The sequence below is a fragment of the Solenopsis invicta genome, chromosome 12 (assembly GCF_016802725.1).
Source record: "Solenopsis invicta isolate M01_SB chromosome 12, UNIL_Sinv_3.0, whole genome shotgun sequence".
Lineage (NCBI taxonomy): Eukaryota > Metazoa > Arthropoda > Insecta > Hymenoptera > Formicidae > Solenopsis > Solenopsis invicta.
This window is the reverse complement of record NC_052675.1, coordinates 6262069-6283836: the sequence shown is the minus strand read 5'-3', so window position 1 is coordinate 6283836 and position 21768 is coordinate 6262069. Positions and strand designations below refer to the sequence as shown.

At 36.7% G+C, this 21768-nt stretch overlaps 1 protein-coding gene across 6 annotated transcripts in view; it reads left to right on the top strand.

Moving 5' to 3' along the window:
• LOC105199212 (DNA helicase MCM8) overlaps positions 1 to 21768 on the top strand; it is a 164226-nt gene that overhangs the window by 67788 nt on the left and 74670 nt on the right. For all 6 annotated transcript variants that reach the window (XM_039456005.1, XM_039456002.1, XM_039456004.1 and 3 more), the window contains one exon: positions 10200 to 10363. In XM_039456005.1, the coding sequence (XP_039311939.1) occupies positions 10200 to 10363 (164 nt within the window). The remainder of the gene's footprint in view (positions 1 to 10199; positions 10364 to 21768) is intronic.

The window sequence follows — 21768 nt, the reverse complement described above, 5'->3', positions numbered from 1 at the left end:
TCGGTTAATAACTCCGTTTTTTATAAGTTTAATGGCACTTTGGTTGTCACTTTTAGTTTCATTTCAACAGAATCGTCTAAAAGTTCTTCAATTAATGTCTTTACATACAGTATCTCTTTCGTACACTCTGCCGCTGCAATGTACTCTGCCTCAGTACTTGATGTTGCCACCACGGGTTGCCTCCTGGAACACCATGCGATTGGACCCCCGCAGTAGAGTATCACGTATCCGCTCGTACTTTTCCTTGTATCAGGATCTCCCGCGTAGTCAGAGTCGCAGTAAGCAACTATTTCTTTCTCGTCATATTTGTCGTTATATCGGATACCTTATTTTAATGTACCATTGAGATATCGAAACATTCGTTTGACTTCTGTTATTCTTTGTTTCGTACAGTTGTTCACGTATCTGCTTCCGTGTCCGACTGCCTGTGCCAGGTCTGGACGAGTTTTTGTTGACAAATACAAAAGACCTCCGATTGCCTCTCTGAATTGGTAGCTAGTTGTTACAGATTCGTCTGATTCTTCATTACATTTCACTAAGGGAGTGTCAACCATTTTCGACTGGTCCATTTCAAATCTACCTAATAACTTTCTCGAAAAATTTTCCTGTGTTAGTTTTAAATTTCTTCGGGATCGATCAATTTCCATATCCAGAAAATTTTCTGGAGACCTGTTGATTGTCGTTTCAAATTCTTTTTCCAGTTTTTTTATGAAATGATTAAGTTTTTGTTTATTTTTATATAATAGAACTCCATCATCCACGTAAAATCCTAAGATAAGTGTTCTCTCCTTGTTCACATAGATGCACTGTTCTGACTTTAGTGCTTCTAGACCTTCTTGCTTCAGAAACGTCGAAAACCTCTGATTCCATTTCAATGGTGCTTGTTTCAATCCATATAAGGCTCTTTGCAGTTTACAGATCTTATTTCCGTAGTTGTAGCCTTCTGGAGGAAACATATACACATCCTCATCCAGTTTTCCGTATAGAAACGCTGATTTTATGTCGAAGGTTATTATAGAGTATTTTTTCTTTATAGCTAATGCAAAGAGGGTTCTTAATGACGTGTTGTTTACCACAGGACTGAAAGTTTCTTCGTAGTCTATTCCGCAAATTTGCTCGAATCCTCTAACGACCAATCTTGCTTTTTTTCTTCCGTCTTCTTTTGTCTTGAAAATTCATCTACTACTTAAGATTTTTTTTTCCTTCTGCCTCCATAACATCAACTAGTTTCCATGTGTTGTTTTTCTTTAAAGATTCCTTTTCTATTTTAATCGCCTCCTTCCAATCTTCTTTCTCTGTACTTGTTACAGCTTGTTGATAAGTTAAGAGTACGTAGTTATTGTATTTCTCAGGAAATTTTCTATCTCGCGCTGATCTTCGTAGTTGCTGCTGTTGTTCTTGAGGCATTTCGTCTTCAGCATCTTCAAATTTTTCTGATGTCGTCTCATTCGTTTCTCTTGGATCTTGTTCTTCGCTGACTTCTTTATCTTCATTTTCTTCATCCAGTTCTGCTTCTTCTTCGGTATCTTCTACATCGTCAAATATGCTTACCTGGTTTTTTTTAGTTGATCTGAATTCAATTTTGTTTTCAAATTTTACGTCTCTTGAGAGAATTATCTTCCTGTTCTCGGTATCCCACAATCGATAGCCTTTCGGACTATATCCAATAAAGAACAGTTTTCTGCTGCGACTATCCAGTTTTCTTAATCATCCTAGGACTTTTGCATATGCTGCACATCCAAATAATTTCAGAGATCGTAAATCAGTGATTTTGTTGGGCTCCTGTTTAACAAGTATGTGGCCGTGTATGCTGCTTCTCCCCACATTTCTTTCTTGATTTCTGATTCCTCCAACAGTGCTCTGATTTTCTCCAACAACGTGCGATTCAATCGCTCCGCTTTCCCATTTAACTGCGGAGTGTAGGATATAGTGAGATCCATTTCCGTTCCATTTTTCTTGCACCAGTTTCGGAGATTTTCGTTCACGTATTTACGACCATTATCGCATCTTAATTTTACTAGTTTTAAATTCCATCGAGCTTCAGCAAATTTGACATATTCTTTAATTGCATCCGCGACTTCATATTTATTTTTCAGCAGATATATCACCGTGAAATGAGTATAGTCGTCTAACATAGTCAAAATGTACCTTTTGTCATCCCAGGTAGAAGTTTCTGCAGGACCCCAGACGTCGGAATGCACCAGCTCCAAGGCTCGCTTCGTTTGTGTTTCGCCCTTTTTAAATGGCGTTCTCGTCTGTTTGGCTCTTGCACAAATTTCACATGTCTCTTCCATCTTTTTTAGATCTTCCATGGTGAAGTCTAAGCCCTCTGATATTCCTTTTAAGGTCTTCATTCCTTCGATACTTAGGTGCCCTAGTTTTTTATGCCAGTTTTCCGCTGATCCTAATTTCTGTACCGCATAAGATCTTCCTGTTATCTTTGGGCAAAGCTAAACTTCGTACAATCCATTTTCTGTCCTTTTTCCACATAGAATTTCTTGATTGTCCTTTTCTACTATAACCTTATCTCTCACGAAAGTTACTTTACCTCCATGCTCTGTTATAGCTGACACCGATATTAAATTTTTGCTTAAATCCGGAATATACATCACGTTCTCCAGAGTACAGTTTTCCACTTCTAATGTTCCTGTTCCTTCGGACATCATCGACTCGTTAGCTTTTGCTACACCAACGCTAGATTGTATTTGCCTCAAATTCTTTAGGTATTTTCTGTTATTGACCATGTGAGATGTCGTACCAGAGTCCATTATCCAAGATGTGTCTTATTGCTTGTGGATGAGAAACGATACTTTCTCCGTCTGTTTATCGGATTTGTCAGTCTGCCGATCTTTCTTCTTATTACCATCAAAAAAGCGAAAAAAACAATCCTTTTCAAAATGATTTGATTTTTTGCATATTTTACAGAACATTTGCCTCTCCTTTAAATCTGTTTGCTTTTGAGACACTGTCTTTCTACATGCTCTCGCTAAGTGGCCCGTAGAATTACATTTAAAACATCTTTTCTTACTGTTAGTATTGACATTTGCTTTGAACGCCACAGCATTCTCCTTTTCTTCTTGTTCAGAATTCCGGGCTTCCTCTGAAAGTATCCTTGCGGTTAAATTCTCCAAAGTCTGATCTCTAGTAGCCGTCGATTCCCACGCCGTAACAAACGATTTATAGGAGTCCGGTAACGTAACCAGGATTTTAGAAATTAGCATAGAATCCGCTATTTCTGTGTTTAAAGCCTTAAGACTGCTTGCTATGTTTACTAGTTTACTGATATGCGTGGCTACATCGCAGCTTTTATCCATTGTGTAGCTGAAAAATTCTTGCATTAGCGTGCATTTACGTTGTTCGCTATCCCTCTCATATATAGAGCATAGCTTGGTCCACATACTCTGAGCCGTTTCGCAATTTAGTACATGAGTCATTGCTTTCTTACCTAGAGACAACACGATTTTGTGCATTCGCGTCCTTCTTGTGCCACGTTGAATCTGGCTCAGTAGGTGGATCGTTCGTTGTTACCTCGTATAGATCGTTAGCCTTTAGTACAATTATGATCTCGAACTTCCACAGCTGAAAGTTTTCTACACCGTTCAACTTCTCAATGTGGCCTATTTCCTCCATCGACACTTTAATCATTTTTACGTTTTTCCTTTTTACGGTCCTCTCTTTACTTTTGATCACCGAAGTTTTCTTCGCTTTTCGTTTCCTTTTGATTACTATAGATCGACCGTTACCTTTTTCTCTTTATCTCTGGGCCCATAACCTGTAGAGTTAACGTGGCGATATTGCGTGTGAGATAAAAAAGGTGCAGTCATTAGAGTGATACTAAACGTTTATTACGCATCAGCGTACAACAAAACTAATACATATAAAGGACGAAAGAATACAGAATAGGAGTGCAAAAGAAATGTGGCAACGCAATCGAACGATGTCTTGTCTCGGTGTCGCAGGCGGTCTTAAAACCGTCAGCACGCAGCCTCTGCGATTGTACTATCGACAGCGCTAATATCGATATAATCGATTAACGACTGTTAGAAATTATCTCTAACAAAAACCATATCTTGCGTGTAGTATCTTAAGACACACCGCCAACCTTTCTTTCTCCCGCGTCGAACCATTTTCGCGATCTAGCACCAAGAATCCGACGAGCTAATCCGTGCGCGGAAAGTCGGTAAATTACAACAGAAACACATTTTCGGGTCTGGGAGACTTTTTCAACTTTGAAAAGCTATAACTTTGATTACAATCAATATTTTTCTACAATTTTTTTTTAAATAAAAGTTCAGAATCTCAGGAGTATGACTGCACAATTGGCATTGCCGAAAAATAATTTATTGTGAAGTTATATAAGAAAAACTATTAATCAAAAATGAGAAATTGGTCAAAAATCCACTTTTCCTTTAAAAAATCATATCTTTGCAACAAAAAACTTTTAAGGATTTTCAAATACGGCGTTTTAAAGCTAAAGAATCACATTTTTAAAATAAAATTTGGCAAAGTCATTCCTTTTAAAAAGTATAATTATGTAACATGGAAAATATGAGGTATTTTTAGGCATCTAAAAACCTACTTTTTTTTTTAATTATATTTTTGCAACAAAAAACTTTTAAAGATTTTACAATACGGCGTTTTAAAGCTACAGATTCATACTTTCAAAAAATAAATTATATCATTGTTATTTTTATTAAAAAATGTACTTATGTAACAAGGCGAATATGAGATATTTATAATTAAATTGTGTCTAAAATTGAAAATTGATGTGTTTCATGATATATTTTAGAAAAACTCTCTTTTCTACAGCGTTTTATAGTATTCCAACTTTAGGCAGAGTATATGCGAGTAACATCCGCGAACCGACCTGTTCGAACGTATTTTGTCCAGCTTTTTTATGTAAAATACAAAAAAAGTTTTACTTACACACTATATGGGTCGCATTGACCCTAACAAAACTTTGCTGTCGTGCCGTTCGAATTTTAGTTGACCGAAAAAGTTGATAAACCATATCAATCGAAAGAGATTTCAAACTTTTTTTACGTCTTGGTCCGAACCTCCTATCTCTTCCGTCTTCATACAAGAAGCGTTCGAAACTTCATATGGGGTCTCTCAAACCCATTTACGTGTTTAAGGGTTAAAATGATAATGAAAACATATTAGTGAACGTATTGAATAAAGTTAATGATAAAAAAAATAAATATTATATGCTTTGCATCAAAGATATTGAAGACTATTGTTTAAATTTAAAAAAAAAATGTTTTTTTAACATTTGTAACTAAAATTAAAAAAATTTTAGACATGAATTTTTTAGGATTTTTTCCATACTTTCAGATAAAAATATTAATTTTAGTGACAAAAATTTAATAGTATTGAAAAAATTAATTTTTTAGTTTTAAATTAAAAAATGAACAATTTTATTTATTTTTTAAAATTTGAAAAAATTTGAAAAAATACTTCAATACATGTAGAATATTGCATCATAAAGCAAATTTTGGGATTGCAATGGGATCCTCTAGAAAATAAATATTTTTACCAATACAAAATTATAATTTCACCTAAAAGCTAGATAATATCAATTTTTATTGGCCAATTATTTAGTATGACATAAATAATATATTTTTAACAAATAACTGTAAAATACAGAATAGTTGTGAAGTCTGCGTTTTATTATTCAGACTTATTTTTTTTGTTTTTTTGAAAAAAGGTTTTGTTCCTCATCAAAACTGAATTTTTTTTAAATTAATTGATCTTTTAGAAGGGATAATTTGGAAGGCAGGAATAACCCCATGATATTTTAATGTACCCGGAATAGTTTTTGCGAATCTTGGTTCCAAAAATTTACTTAATTTGTCGTGATTTGTTTTTGAATTAAATGAAATTATTGTCTTTTTCATGTTATTTTTAGCTCACAGATGCAATGCATCAGCATTGATGAATACACTTTCTTGCAAACTAACTTTCTTTGCTAATCGTCTTAAATTTTCATCAACACCATCACAAGAACCTTTCTCATGTACTGTAGTAAAAAAGTGCTATATTTATCTGTGATACCAAAAAAATCTTGCACATGGTAAAGCAAATTATAATTCTTAAATTATAATTATTAAATTAGAAATTGCTTTATTATGTGCGTGATTTTTTTTATATCACGGCCTAATAGCACTTTTTTACTACAGCATATGGAAAAGGTCTCTGTGATGGTTTTGGTAGAAATTAAGGCGATTATTGTATCTGTGGACAAAAAACTTAGAACATATACTACTGGAAGGAGTGTAGGTCTATAATTGCTGTACATTCGAATTGACGTTGAGAAAATTGACAAGGATGGAGATACAATGCGTAGAAGTTTGAGAAGGATAGATATAAAATGCGCCTAGTCGGCAATGTTCATGCTCCGACAAATGAAAGCGTAAATATGCGTGATACGCGTGAGAACTGCGGGGTGATGAAAAACAGCAGTAACATTGGTTTGATTTGTCTTGAGCATGCGCATTTTCAACTAAACGCATTATGTATCCATCCTTGTCAATCTTCTCTGCGTCAACTTTTTAAGCCTATGCTCCTTTCAGTAATATATGTTCTAAGGCTAAAAATGATATGAAAGAGACAATAATTTTATTTAGTTCGAAAACAAATCACGACAAATTAAGTAAATTTTTGGAACCAAGATTTGATTAGCGAAAACTATTCCGGGTACATTAAAAAATATCATGTGATTATTCTTGCGAGCGAAAATAAATTAATTAAAAAAAATTTAGTTTTGATGATGAATAAGACTTTACCAAAAAAACATAGAAAAAAAAAAAATAAGTCTGTATAATATAAAACGCAGACTTCAGAACTATTTTTTATTTTATAGTTACTTATTAAAAATATATTATTTACGTAATACTAAATAATTGGTCAATAAAAATTAATATTATCCATCTTTTAGCTAAAATTATAATTTTGTATTGGTAAAAATATTTATTTTTGAAAGGATCCCATTGCGATCTCAAAATTTGCTTTATGATGTGATATTTTACATGTATTAAAGTATTTTTGAGAATTTTTTCAGAATTTTAAAAATGGATAAAATTGTTCATTTTTTGAATTTAAAACTAAAAAATTAATTTTTTTAATATTATTAAATTTTTATCACTAAAATTAATATTTTTATCTGAAAGTACGGGAAAAATCCTAAAAAAATTGTGTCTCTAAAATTTTTTAAATTTTAGCTATAAATGTTAAAAAAAGAAAAACATTTTTTTCTATTTAAACGATAGCCTTTAATATCTTTGATGCAAAGCATATAATACTTATTTTTTTTTATCATTAACCTTATACAAAACGTCCACTAACATGTTTTCATTATCATTTTAAAAATTCCAAACAATTTATTTTTAGGTGGACCCCTTTTACGTGGAATGCCCCATATATACAGGGTGTCTAAAAAAAAGGGTTACATATTTTGATAGCAGGTAGTATTGATCAAAACAAGAAGAAAAGGTCTAATCAACATGGGTCGTAAAACTAATATCTTCAAAGATACAAGCTATTTTGTTATTTGAGCTCATTGTCATTTTCTTATTAGTTGTGTGTCATCTTTAGAACGTAATGAACAAAAGAGTAGGGGAGAGTGGAGTACAATGGGGATATTTTTTTTAGGTGCCTTAAAAAATAAAAAATAAACAGAGAGAGACGAGTCAGACGATTAATCTCGTACTGACGAACTCTCGTATAGCAACAGTACTAAACACTCTTTTGTTTACTAGGGCAGCTCACATTCGTCAAGGCCTACGCAATGTCGTTTGGCTTGTAGTATTTATTGCGAACCAAATGTAAATAGCAGGAGACACATTCTAAAGATGACACGACTAACAAGAAAATGACAAAGAGCTCAAATAACAAAATAGCTTGTACATTAAAGATATTAATTTTAGGACCCATGTTAATTAGACCTTTTCTTCTTGTTTTGATCAATACTACCTGCTATCAAAACATATTATATAACCTTTTTTTTAAACACCTTGTGCGTGCGTGCGTGCGTGCGTGCGTGCGTGCGTGCGTGCGTGCGTGCGTGCGTGCGTGCGTGCGTGCGTGCGTGCGTGCGTGCGTGCGTGCGTGCGTGCGTGCGTGCGTGCGTGCGTGCGTGCGTGCGTGCGTGCGTGCGTGCGTGCGTGCGTGCGTGCGTGCGTGCGTGCGTGCGTGCGTGCGTGCGTGCGTGCGTGCGTGCGTGCGTGCGTGTGCGTGCGTGCGTGCGTGCGTGCGTGCGTGCGTGCGTGCGTGCGTGCGTGCGTGCGTGCGTGCGTGCGTGCGTGCGTGCGTGCGTGCGTGCGTGCGTGCGTGCGTGCGTGCGTGCGTGCGTGCGTGCGTGCGTCGTGCGTGCGTGCGTGCGTGCGTGCGTGCGTGCGTGCGTGCGTGCGTGCGTGCGTGCGGCGTGGTGCGTGCGTGCGTGCGTGCGTGCGTGCGTGCGTGCGTGCGTGCGTGCGTGCGTGCGTGCGTGCGTGCGTGCGTGCGTGCGTGCGTGCGTGCGTGCGTGCGTGCGTGCGTGCGTGCGTGCGTGCGTGCGTGCGTGCGTGCGTGCGTGCGTGCGTGCGTGCGTGCGTGCGTGCGTGCGTGCGTGCGTGCGTGCGTGCGTGCGTGCGTGCGTGCACATAACGATGTGAAACATTGTTTCTTATGTATTTTTATCCTGGATTGAAATATGACCTTAGTTTTTTAGTATGCAAACTCTCTGAGATAGATAGAGTTAAGGTGACACGTGACACCACCTTTCACTGTTCGAGATGCTTGTCCAAGAATCACCTTGCCTCTCACAGATTGGGGTGCTTTTTTAATGTGATTCCCTTTGCTACTCACTATGCAGGGTTGTTTTGTGAATTGTGATAGATACATTGCATATTTCAGGATTGAGTATTTGTATCCCACGATATTGAGCAAATCAAAAGAATCATACAATTGTCATTACATAACTGTAACAACCGCAATAATTTATTAATCTTACGGTACAATATTTTAACTGCGAGGGAACTTGTGAATGCGTCATGTAACGAGATTCTATCTTTCAGGGTATCTTTATGAAACACGCTCTCTCCTTTCCATAAATGAAATTGTGGTGAATAGTGTATCGTTTATCGTTTAAACAATGAATCCATAAGATAGAATATATCCTCAATATTACATGAACTTTAGCCACGTATTTTTCCTTATACAATATATCCTGACTAAAAATCATCACTTTCAACCTTTTTTTTTTGGTAACGTAGGGGAAATGCGTTACCGCATACCCCAGGCCCCGGGAGAGGCTTAGCTGTTATGTGGGGCTCTTCCCCGCCGACGACGTGTCGACGGGGATCCACTAAAACCCCTCCGGGTGTCCTGCCCTGGTCCGTACGGGGGAGCTCCGGGAAGGCGTGCAGCATACTTCCGTAGCCCCCCCGTATCACTTTCAACCCTTTATATCTCCGGAACCGTGCTTATGCTCATCTTAAAATTTCTCTGGGATTAATGTTCTATTATATAATACTATTTGCTATAAAGGAAAGTTTGAAATTTAAGAAATGGGCCAAATTTGACATTACTCTTTTTGCCTATTTTTACTATGAATAACAATTTTGTTAATATATTAATAAAAAATATTTTTCATCGAAATAATCTTTCCTGAAAAGATTTTGATAAATTGTCACTTCTCTATTTAGTTGTTCTCTAAATATTTAATACTGGACAATAAACAAAGTTACTGTTTTTAAAGTTCATTAAAAATAAAATATTTATTAAATGTCTATTAAAATGGCTATGAAATCTTTAACTACAGTGGTGATAGTTGTTTTATGAATTTTTTCAAATGTTTTTGAATAAGCTAAGGAAAATAGCATGGACGTGATAAAGCGACACTAGAAATATATCGAAAACATTAGGAAGTCTAACAATCAATGAGGAAAAACTGATATAGGTTCAGTGTTAAAATTTTCTTACTTTAATATTCAACATTGTTATGTCTTAGCAACGTTTTTTAAATGTTTTGTGTTATGAATGTTTTACTCCTTAAATCTTAAATTGAACTAATATAAACAAAAAATACGTGCCCTTTAGATTTTTGTGTTCAACATATTTTAAAGAAAATCGAATTGATTTCGGACAGTTGTAATTGGTCTCTTATTTATTTTTGTATAATATGTAAATGTTTTATATGATGATACAAATATTGTTAAAAGGTGTATATATATGTGGCAATTCGAGTACATCCTCGGGTTTAACGGTAACGCTAACAAAAGAAACAGGATCAAATGATTTTGCTTTAGAGCCTGGTGCTTTAGTGTTAGCAGATCAAGGTTGTTGTTGCATTGACGAGTTTGATAAAATGTGCTCTCAGCATCAGGTAAAGTAAGATGGTTATTGTTTATAATATAGTTGTATGCAAAAGTTTTAGTTTTTTTCAGTTTTTTAATATAATTATTTTAAATTAAAATATTTTTCTACCATTTTATGTTTTGTAAAGTTGATATTGAGCAATATAGCATATTGAGCAATAAGTTGATTAAAGCAACTTTCTAAAACGTTGCTTATTATTCGATGGTATACATAATGTTAAACAAAAATAATATTTGATACATTGAGCAACGAAAAATTTTATATTTGATATTGTATTAGATTGAATTCTAATAAGGAAAAAATGCTGTGAAAGCATATGAATATATTTGCTCTGTTCTTGAAGAAGGTATTGTGTCTTTCAATATGAGTAAATATTGATTTTATTACATTAAAGACAGTGATTTTGACGTGATTGTTTGCATTCTAAAATGCCACAAAAGCCAATGAACAATTTGGAACCGTTGTTGAATGAAAATTTCTTTCAAACGCAAGTAGTACGTGTATTGAGTTGGCAACTAAGTGATTGTGTATTTTGTCAATAGATGGTCTTAGCACATTCTTTTGCTTTGTCAACGTGTTCAAAGCACCTAACTTATATTGTTTTCTTGTTGTTTGGACTTCTGTCTTTAATTTAATAAAAAAATTTATTGATTAGTTATTTAGTTTTGTTTTTATCCTAATTTAACCCTTAAACACACCGATCTTGTAAAATACGGAAACACATTTTTGGGTCTGGGAGATTTTTTCAACTTTGAGAAGCTATAACTTTGATTACAATCAATATTTTCCTACGATTTTTTTTTTAACAAAGTTCAAAATCTCAGGAGTGCGACTGCATAATCGGCATTGCCGACAAATAATTTATTGTGAAGTTATAAAAGCAAAACCATTAAGCAAAAATGAGAAATTGGTCAAAAATCGACTTTTCCTCCAAAAAATCATATCTTCGCAACAACAAACGTTTAAGGACTTTCAAATACGGCGTTTTAAAGCTAAAGAGTCACACTTTCAAAATAAAATTTGGCAGTCATTTTTTTTTTAAAAGTATAATTACAACATACAAGTATATTTGTAACATGGAGAATATGAGGTATTTTTGGGCATCTAAAAATCCACTTTTTTTTTAAATCATATTTTTGCAACAAAAAACTTTCAAAGACTTTACAATATGGCGTTTTAAAGCTAAAGATTCATACTTTTAATAAAAATTATATTATTGTCATTTCTATTAAAAAATGTACTTATGTAACAAGGCGAATATGAGGAATTTTTGATTAAATCGTGTCTAAAATTGAAAATTGATGTGTTTCATGATATATTTCGGAAAAACTCTTTTTTCTACAAATTTTCTAGTATTCCAACTTTAGACAGAGTATATGCGAGTAACATCTGCAAATTGACCTGTTTGAACGTATTTTGTCCAGTTTTTTAATGTAAAATACTCACGAAAAAAGTTTTACTTGCACACTATATGGGTCGCATTGACAAAACTTTGCTGCCGTGCCGTTCGAATTCTAGTTGGCCATAAAAGGTGATCAACCATATCAATTGAAAGAGATTTCAAATTTTTTTAACGTCTTGGTCCAAACCTCCTACCTCATTCCGTCTTCACACGGGAAGCGTTCAAAACTTCATATGGTGTTTCTCAGACCCACTTACGTGTTTAAGGGTTAAAAATGGAAGAACAAGACACGCATTTCAGACATATTTTATTGTATTTTTTCTGAAAAGCAAAAACGCATTGCAAACGCGCAAAAGTCTCCCAGACCCAAACGAAGTTATATGCCGTATATGGGAATGAAGCCTTGAAAGAAAGGCAGTGTCAATATTGGTTTGCCAAATTTTGTTCTGATGATTTGTCGCTGATTTTAAAATTGGGATAAAAACGAAACTAAATAACTAATTGATAAAAATTTCTTACTAAGTTAAAGGCGAAATTCCAAACAACAAGAAAACAATATAGGTTAGGTGCTTTGAACATGTTGACAAAACAAAAGAATATGCTAAAACCATCTCTATTGACAAAATCTGCACTCACTTAGTTGCCAATCCAAAAGAACAATTCGGAGTTAATTAAGCAATAAATTTCAAAACAACTGTATGAAATGAAAAAAAAATTCAAAAGCTTGGAAAATAAATAACACTCCTGTCAGCCAAACGTGAACGAACAGATCATTCGGAGAGTCTGCTATCAATTTCTGTTGCTAGAAAGGCAACAGATTTTACACAGACTCTGCAATATCTGCGGTGTCAGCAAATTGCTGTCAGAAATAGGACAGAAACTGTTGGCATTTAATTCTAGCAGAAATCGAGCAAATAGTGTTGACAGTACTGTTGTCAGATTGGCGGTAGAAATCAAGCACAACCTGCACAATCTGACGGCAGACTGGCAGCAGAAATCGAGCTGACAAGACTTGGCGTTAGATTGGCGGTAACAAACGAGCAGGATCGACGCGACTAGCAGCACCACGCGAACACGCCGTGCTGCCAGCACCTAATGTTAGATAGACGACAGAATTAGAGCAAGACCTGTACAATACAATCTGACAGCAGATTGTTAGCACAAATCGAGCACCTTGTGCTAACAGGATCTGACGTCACGCTGGCAGCAGAAATCAAGCAAATCGAGCTGTTTTGCATATTTTTAAAATGTGACGTTACTCTTCATGAATTTATTAAGGGCCTATTCAAACAAACTTGTATAATTGCATGTATAAATAACATATCTATAAAGAAAGTGATCGATCCATTTTCTTATGCATTTGCTTAATTATTGGACCAATCAATTTCTTTATGTATATGTTCTGTCTGTTTCTGTTTGCATTCTATACGCTGCAATTTCTATCTGCACTTGTCCGCGATTACGTACAGGAATCCGTATCTATCCGCATGTATTGTGTCCAGATTTCTATCTGCATCTGCCCGCATATATAAATAATTAAAACCCATTTCTGGCCATGGTCTGACTAACAGAAATAGTCAAAAAAATTGGAATTGGAAATAAGATCAAAACACAAAAAAATATTATTGAAGTAAAAACAACTTTTCAAAACTTAATTGTGCAATCAATTGGTATAAATAAATTATTAAAAATTTACTCTAAGAGAGAACTGATTGCGCCAATCGATTTTACAGGAAAAATTACTAAAAAAACGTTGCAAAAATAAATTTTGCAACTAATTTGTTTATAATAATTAAGAAAGCGTTATGCATGTTTCTTGATTCATTTTTCTCGTAAAATTGGTTGGAGTAATCAGTTTTTCTGTACAATCAATTTTTAGTAATTTGTTTATAACAATTAGTTGCACAATTGATTTTTGCAAGCGTACTTTTTACGCCAATGTATTTTTTATGCTCTAGTACTATTTTCAATTATTGTTTTTTTGACTATATTATTTTGGGTAGGAACAGGTTTTAATTATTTATATAATTTAAACAGTTTATACAGTTTATATAGTTTATTTTAAAAATACTTAAAGCTAAATAATTTAGGGGTTACGGAGAATGTTCGCGCTATACTCAGCACGATAAATTTCTTTCTGTTAAATCAGCTTTACTTCAAATATAACTTTTTATTAACGATATCACAAGTTAATGATTAGTTCAGTGTTAGCGTATTAGATTATTGTCCCGAAATTTTAGGTTCTAATCTCGCCGGCTCCCAATGCGTTTTCAAAAATTGTAAAATAATACGTAATTAGTAAAATAGCATATGTGCAAATTAGATTAACTCATAATACAAATAAGAATAAAATTTGCAAGAAAACTGAAAAAAAATTTTTTTATAATAAAAATTTTTGAATAAAAATGCTTGATTTCTGCTGCCAGCGTGATAGCAGATCTTGTCAGCACGGGGTGCTTGATTTATGCTAGCAATCTGCCATGAGATTGTGTTGCGCATGTCATGTTCGAATTCTGCCATCTATCTGGCGTTATGTGCTGACAGCACGGCGTGCTCGCCTGGTGCTGTCATTCTGCTAACATAGAATATCAACACGTTCTGTCAACAGAACGTAAGCAGAATTTGAAATCAGTTGAGTTCAGTCTGCCAACACGTCTTGATCGAATCTGCCGCCAGCCTGCCGACACAGTACTAACATTTTGTTGACTGGGACATGAATTGCCACATAACAGCATTATCTGCCAATTGAGTACGTGCGTTTCAAGTAACGCAAAAAAGATTTTTTTGTGAATAACTGTTACTGGCGATGAAAAGAAGATTATGTATGATCCTAAATGCATACATACGTGGGTGAACCTCGTAAAGAATCCCTAACGCTAGTCTCAAGAGGGCGCGCCTTTAGGTCGGTATTAGCGGTGTTTTGGAACGCGTTCGCGCAAATCTCTCTTTTCTTCTTGTACAGTCGTGTTCATTATAGTTGCGACACTTTTTCTTAGATGCGTCTCTGAACACGCAACTATAACAAGAGCTGAAAACATGATTGGTTTTTACTTGTGGATCCAACCAATTACGTTCGCTGCTTGATGAGCATGGCTACATTCCAAAAATCATCGAAGAAAAAGTGTCGCAACTATAATGAACACGACTGTGTACGTCCACCATAGCGACACACGTTGTAAGATGCTTAAGTAATAAAGCATTATAAAAGCAAAGGTAATTCAATAGAATACCCCACATATTAAATTGGTCTTTCGAGCTGGATCTCCGGATTCGGATAAGAAAGTTATAGAGCGAAGCAGTGATTTCGCAAAATAAAGCAATCGCGTCAACCACGAGGACGCTAGTAGAGGTTAGGAAGATTCGAGAAGCTTCCGACGCAAGAATCAGGCGAAACTTTGACTGTGATCTCAGTCGCACATCAGTGCCCAAGCAAAACAAGCCCGTCAACCACGAGGACGCGAGTAGAGGTTAGGAATACTCGAGAAGCCTCTGACACAAGTATCAGTTGCACATCAGTGCACAAGGCATAGCAATGACAGAATTAAAGCAATTAAGAACCAAACAAACTAATATTAAAGGACAGCTTACACAATTCATAAATTTCATACGAGACCAAGGCGAGAATCAAAGGGCGCAACTGGCCGACAGGATCCGTCAGGCTGAGGATCTTTACAACTCGTACAACGAGACGCATTCAAAAATAGCCGAAATAAAGATCGAGGCATTAATGGAGAGGTTGCCAGCACCAACAACGGAAGAAGTGAAGTCGCTGGAAGCAGATTTGGCGCGCGAGAGATCGTCGGTCAAGGATATTTCGAATATATAGCGAAAGCAAGGCAGATGCTAGAACCAGAGCGTGCGGTAAATAACATAATAGTTATAACACAATCGCTAGAACATCAAGTAAACAATCTCAATGTAAAATTAGCTACACTGCAACTTCCAAAATTCAGTGGTAGTTATGACCAATGGCTCATGTTCAAAGATACATTCACTTCAGTTATAGACTCTAACGCTAGATTGTTAAACATACAAAAATTCCAATATTTACGTAACTCATTATTGGGAGAAGCATTGCAGGTAATACACACACTAGAAACAACAGACGAAAACTACGAAACAGCGTGGCATTTGATTAAACAAAGAAATGAAAATAAAAAGCTTATTATTAATACACATATAAAAGAAGTTTTTGAATTGCAATCGGTATCAAAAGGTAGTCATGTAGCATTACGTAATTTTATAGATTCCGTTTGTACTCATATCAGAGCACTAGAAACGTTGCGACAGCCAGTCACACAATGGGACACTCTTCTCATTTACTTATTAAGCGATAAGTTAGATTATAATACTAGAAAAGATTGGGAGTTAAAGGTAGCAAAAACGGATTCAGAAAACATGCCCTCACTAGAATCATCACTAGAATTTCTAACAAACAGAGCTCACACTTTAGAATTAATGCAAAAATAAGTTAGAGATCACGTCGAAAAAACCGGTTAAGAGAGTAACCGTAGCAGCCGTAACACCGTTAAGTTGCGCTTACTGTGAGAGATCACTATATATCTAAATGTGAAAAATTTATTAGATTGTCAATTTCAGAAAAAAGAGAAGAGGTTCAAAAAAGACAGTTATGCTTTAACTGTCTACGTTAGGGTCACTATATACAAGTATGTACGGCATCGACTTGTAAGTTATGTTTTAAAAAGCATAACACTATATTGCATATGGACAGAGAGGATCATCCAGACAACAAATCTACGAAAAGCCAACCAGCAACATCGGACAATAGAAACAGAGCCAAATCAGCAAAAACGTCGAAATCAAAACAGGCTAAACATAACACAGCATCATCGGACAAGGAAACAGGGGTCATAGTAACTACGACTCGAATCACAGAACCTATGGTTCTTGTAGCCACAGCAAAAGTGTACGAGTACATAGAGGATGACGATGGCAATTTACAAGTATGCCGAGCCATGCTCGATCCAGGGGCGCAGACCGACATTATCACAAAAGATTTAGCAAAAAGACTTAATTTGAGAACCGACAAAACGGTGGTGCCAATCAGTGGCATCAGCCAGACGCGAACAACAGCCAAGGAAGAAGTAGCCAAAATAAAATCTATGCACAACGATTTCGCATTAGAGTTAAAATGTCTAGTCATACCAACTATAACGGAAAGACTACCACAAATCAAGGTAAACACAAATTCATGGAATATCCCGAAGGATATAAAGATGGTCGATCCAGATTTTAACCTGCCCGGAACAATAGAACTGCTCATAGAAAGCGCCAAATTCTGGAAACTGTTGGGCACCAGACAACGAGAATTAGATGATACATTGCCTTCATTACAAAAAACGCGGCTTGGATGGATCGTCGGCGGAGAACTAATACATACAAGAACAACAAGAAACAGGCGAGTGTGTAACATCGCTACTCTAAACGACCAGATAACAAAATTCTGGAATATTGAAGAGTCGCCATTAGAAAAACAGGAGCAGGCTTACTCACCACAGGAACAATAAGCGGAAGACTTCTTCACATGAACAGTAAAAAGAGACAACAACGGAAGATACCTCGTGCGTTTGCCAAAAGACGATTCAGTAGAGCTCGGGGAGTCAGAGAATGTTGCAGTTTAAAGATTCATATACATCGAAAGAAAGCTAAAGCAACAACCACAGTTACGAGAAGATTACTATAGTTTCATCCGAGACTACGAGACACTAGGACATCTGTCCTTAGCAAAACAACAGAATAGTATACCCGATAAAGATTATTGCTATCTGCCGCATCAGCCGGTTATTAAGACATCGAGTCTATTTACGAAATTAAGAGTTGTGTTCGACGGCTCGGCAAAAACTTCATCGGGCATGTCGTTAAATCAAAAACTCCTGAATGGAGTTTTCCTAATCCAATCTGCAAAAGGACTTATGGCAAATTACGCTTCAAAGAGTATCCATTCGTAATCACAGCAGATATCAAAATGATGTTTAGACAAATCTGGGTGGCGGAGGAGGATAGAGATCTATAGAGGATCATCTGGAGGCATGACCCTTCAGAATCAGCTTGAGCCTATAAATACGAGCCGTTAAATACAGTAACGTACGGCACAAATTGTGCACCATACTTAGCGATGCGTTGCTTAAGACATCTAGGTACGCAGCCAGAAGCAGCAAAATGAGAGGCAGCAGCCAAAGTGCTGTTCAATGACTCTATATAGACGACGTATTGACGGGCACCAGCACGTTACATTAAGCAGTTGAGTTACAAAAAGATCTATTAGCAGCGGCAGTATTCCAACTAAGAAAATGGAGAACGAACAATCCAAAAATTTTTTAGGATCTTGCGCAGAACAGAAAAGAAGATAGTCTGTTGATATTAGCTTCAGAGGAACCTTTAAAGACGTTGGGGCTTCTCTGGAATTCAACCGAAGACACTACAATACTCGGTGACCTTAACAGAAAACAGCTACGAAACGTAGCGTACTGTCACAAGTTGCAAGAATTTATGATCCGCTTGGATTAATAGGGCCAGTGCTCATAAACGCGAAGATGATTATGCAGGAAATTTGGAATTTAAGCATAGATTGGGACGATCCAGTACCCAAAATATTTAGTGACTTGTAGAATAAATACTACAAGTCACTTACCACGCTCAGGCAAATTAGAATTCCAAGAAATTTTAATCCACACGGCAAGGAATCATGAAATTCACAGCTTTGGAGACTCTTCAGAGAAAGCGTACGGAGATTGTATCTACTGTGTACATAAAGCGAAGAAAGGGCAACAAAAATCATTTCTCATATGCTCCAAGGCAAAAGTCGCTCCCTTAAAAATATTATCACTGCCAAAACTTAAACTGTGTGCGGCTCTTTTGTTATCTCGACTGGTAGCTGCATTCGTCGGCGCCATAAAGCTTCCAATCGAATATATACCTGTGGAGCGATTCAACAATCGCTATCTCTTGGATCAATACTTCATCGCATAAGTTACATACTTATTATGCAAACAGAGTTGCAGAAATAAATAACTTAGTACCCGGAATCAAATGATACCACGTGCCGTCGACACAAAACCCGGCGGACTTTTTATTAAGAGGCACAACTATTGAAGGTTTAATAGACAACGAGCTGTGGTGGCACGGTCCACCGTGGCTCCCTAATCAGAAACAATGGCCTAAAACGCACATTGAACTACCGTCAAGCGTAACAGGAATGCGTGAAGAGGTAGTATTGACGCTTCCACATGGCAGCAAGATCTACGAAGATATTCTTCGATTAACAAATTTAAGAAGGTCATAGCCTATAGCCCCTTTAAGAAATCGCCAGGACAGCGCAGAGCTGCACCTCTAACAATAGAAGAACTCGACAAAGCGGAACAAGTCATCTGCCGTATGGTACAAGCAGAAACTTTTCCACGCGAAATTCGAGATTTGCAACAGAAAAAAAGAGTACACGCTAGCAGCCAGCTAACCGCTCTTAACCCATTTACTGACGAGTCAGGATTAATCAGGGTAGGTGGAAGGTTGAAGCATGCACACCTCCCATATAATCAAAAACATCAGATTGTCTTACCAGCAAAGCATCACGTTACAGAAATCATTCTCAGAGAAGAGCATATCTAGCTAAAACACTGTGGCCCGTAACACTTACTGGCTGCAATTAGAACATGATACTGGCCCCTTTTGGGGAGAAGAGAGGCCAGGAAAGTGGTAAGAAGGTTCATACCATACTTCAAATATAGGCCTAACATCACATAACTGAGAATGGCGGATCTGCCGGAGTCCAGGGTGACAGCTAGTAGACCATTTGCTATCTGCGGCACAGATTACGCTGGCCCTTTCACCGTCAGAGAGAGTAAAAGAAGAGGTAATATACTTACCAGTAAAGCATATGTGGCACTATTCGTCTGTTTTCAAACAAAAGCAGTCTACCTTGAACTGGTGAGTAGTTTGACCACCGAAGCATATGGCATTTAAAAGGTTTTGTGCGAGAAAAGGAACATGCATTCACATGTATTTGGACATTGGTTTTAATTTAGTGGGAGCAGCAAACGAGAAATAAAAGAAATTTATGAATTCCTGAAGAAGGAAGAAGGATACATTGCAACGGAATTGGCATCACAAAATGTACAATGACACCTTATACCACCTAGATTGCCACATTTTGGCGGTCTATGGGAAGCCGCGGTGAGAAGCGCCAAGAGACACATACAAATCACCATGAAAGGCCTACTATACACATTTGAGGAGTACTACACACTCTTAGTAGAAATAGAGGGCATTTTAAACAGTAGACCTTTAACCGCCTTGTCATCGGATCCAAATGACGTTCTGCCGCTTACACCAGCACATTTCCTCACAGGCTCAACCCTGCAGATGCCACCTAAGAGGAATTATTTAGATACCAAAGACAGCCATCTATCTAGATGGCAACATATACAAAAATTACGCCAGCACTTCTGGCAAAGGTGGCAAAAGGAATACCTGCAACAACTATAAACAAGAACCACCTGGAGAGGGTGAAAATGCTGTGAAAATTAGAGACTTAGTATTGGTGATCGAGGAAAATTTATCTCCACTACAATGGAAGTTGGGACGCGTGGAACAAACACACCCAAGACAAGATGGAAATACCAGAGTGGTAACGATTAGAACACTCACAGGAACTTACAAGCGAGCCTTAAGAAAAATATGTGCACTTCCCCATAAGGAGTGGAAGGCTTAATCATTCAAATTTTAATTTAACCTTAATACTCTTTCTTTTTTCACTGATTAGCATGTGCGTACATCTCAGTTTATTAATCACTTACATTATCATTTGTTTACATCTCAGTGTATTATTCATTTAGTCATACCTTATTATTCATTTAGTTATATCTTATGTTGTACCCTGTACAACTACGATAATTATATGCATAGCAACAGGAAATTAAGATTCCTATTACTATGCATACGCGTAGCGGACTCGAATTCCGCATACGCTAGAAATATCGAAAGACGCTGATGGTCTGTCGGGCTTCCGGTCCGCAACACCATCGCGCTGCGCCAGCTAATGCTGAGTCGCTTTCCGGTATTCGGATTTCGGCTAAGCGTGGGAGCTGCATGCCGCAAGGAACACGATTGGCCGAACCAAACGACGAATTTCCGTATAAATATCGCGACAAAATCGGAAAGCGACGGAAGAGTTTGACAAACGGCTGTCTGGTGTGTTACTCGCCGTGCGTGACTTATACGTCGAGCTTGTAACACAATCCGGAGATAACAGCCGACCTATATATACCGGGCCGTCCGAGAAGAGAAAGCAATCAATCGACATATATATATATATATATATATATATATATATATATATATTCATACTACAAGTGTAACAAGGGCAATACTGAAGAAAATACATTATTTAACGTTGGAACGAGCTAGTGTTGTATCTTTGATCATCGAGCGGTCCTTCCTACGAGTTCTAACTCCTAAGGCGCTGAAAAGATCCCGATATACCTACCGACGTCCCTGGAGCCATCACCGGGGCACAACATTTATTATTCATTTAGTTAGTTAGCATTAGCATTAGTACAGCATTTAGCACATCGGTAATTTTAATCTAATATTAGCACTGTAAATCCTATTATAAGCACGTAATCATCAAAAACTAAAGCGTTTAATTTTATTGATATAAGGCATATTATACATTGTGTACTCGAAACACACTGTCTTGTATTTTTATTTTTTTATTTTTTTTATGTTGAAAGATGTTCTTTCAAGGGGGGCGGAATGTAAAGAATCTCTAACGCTAGTCTCAAGAGGACGCGCCTTTAGATCGGTAACAGCGGCGTTTAGGAAGGCGTCCGCGCGAATCTTTCTCTTCTTGTACGTCCACCATAGCGACACACATTGTAAGACGTTCAAGTAATAAAGCATTATAAAAGCAAAGGTAATTCAATAGAATACCCCACACCTTGGCTATCTTTTTATATCAGTAAAAAAATCAAATATTCAGTAAAAAAATCCTG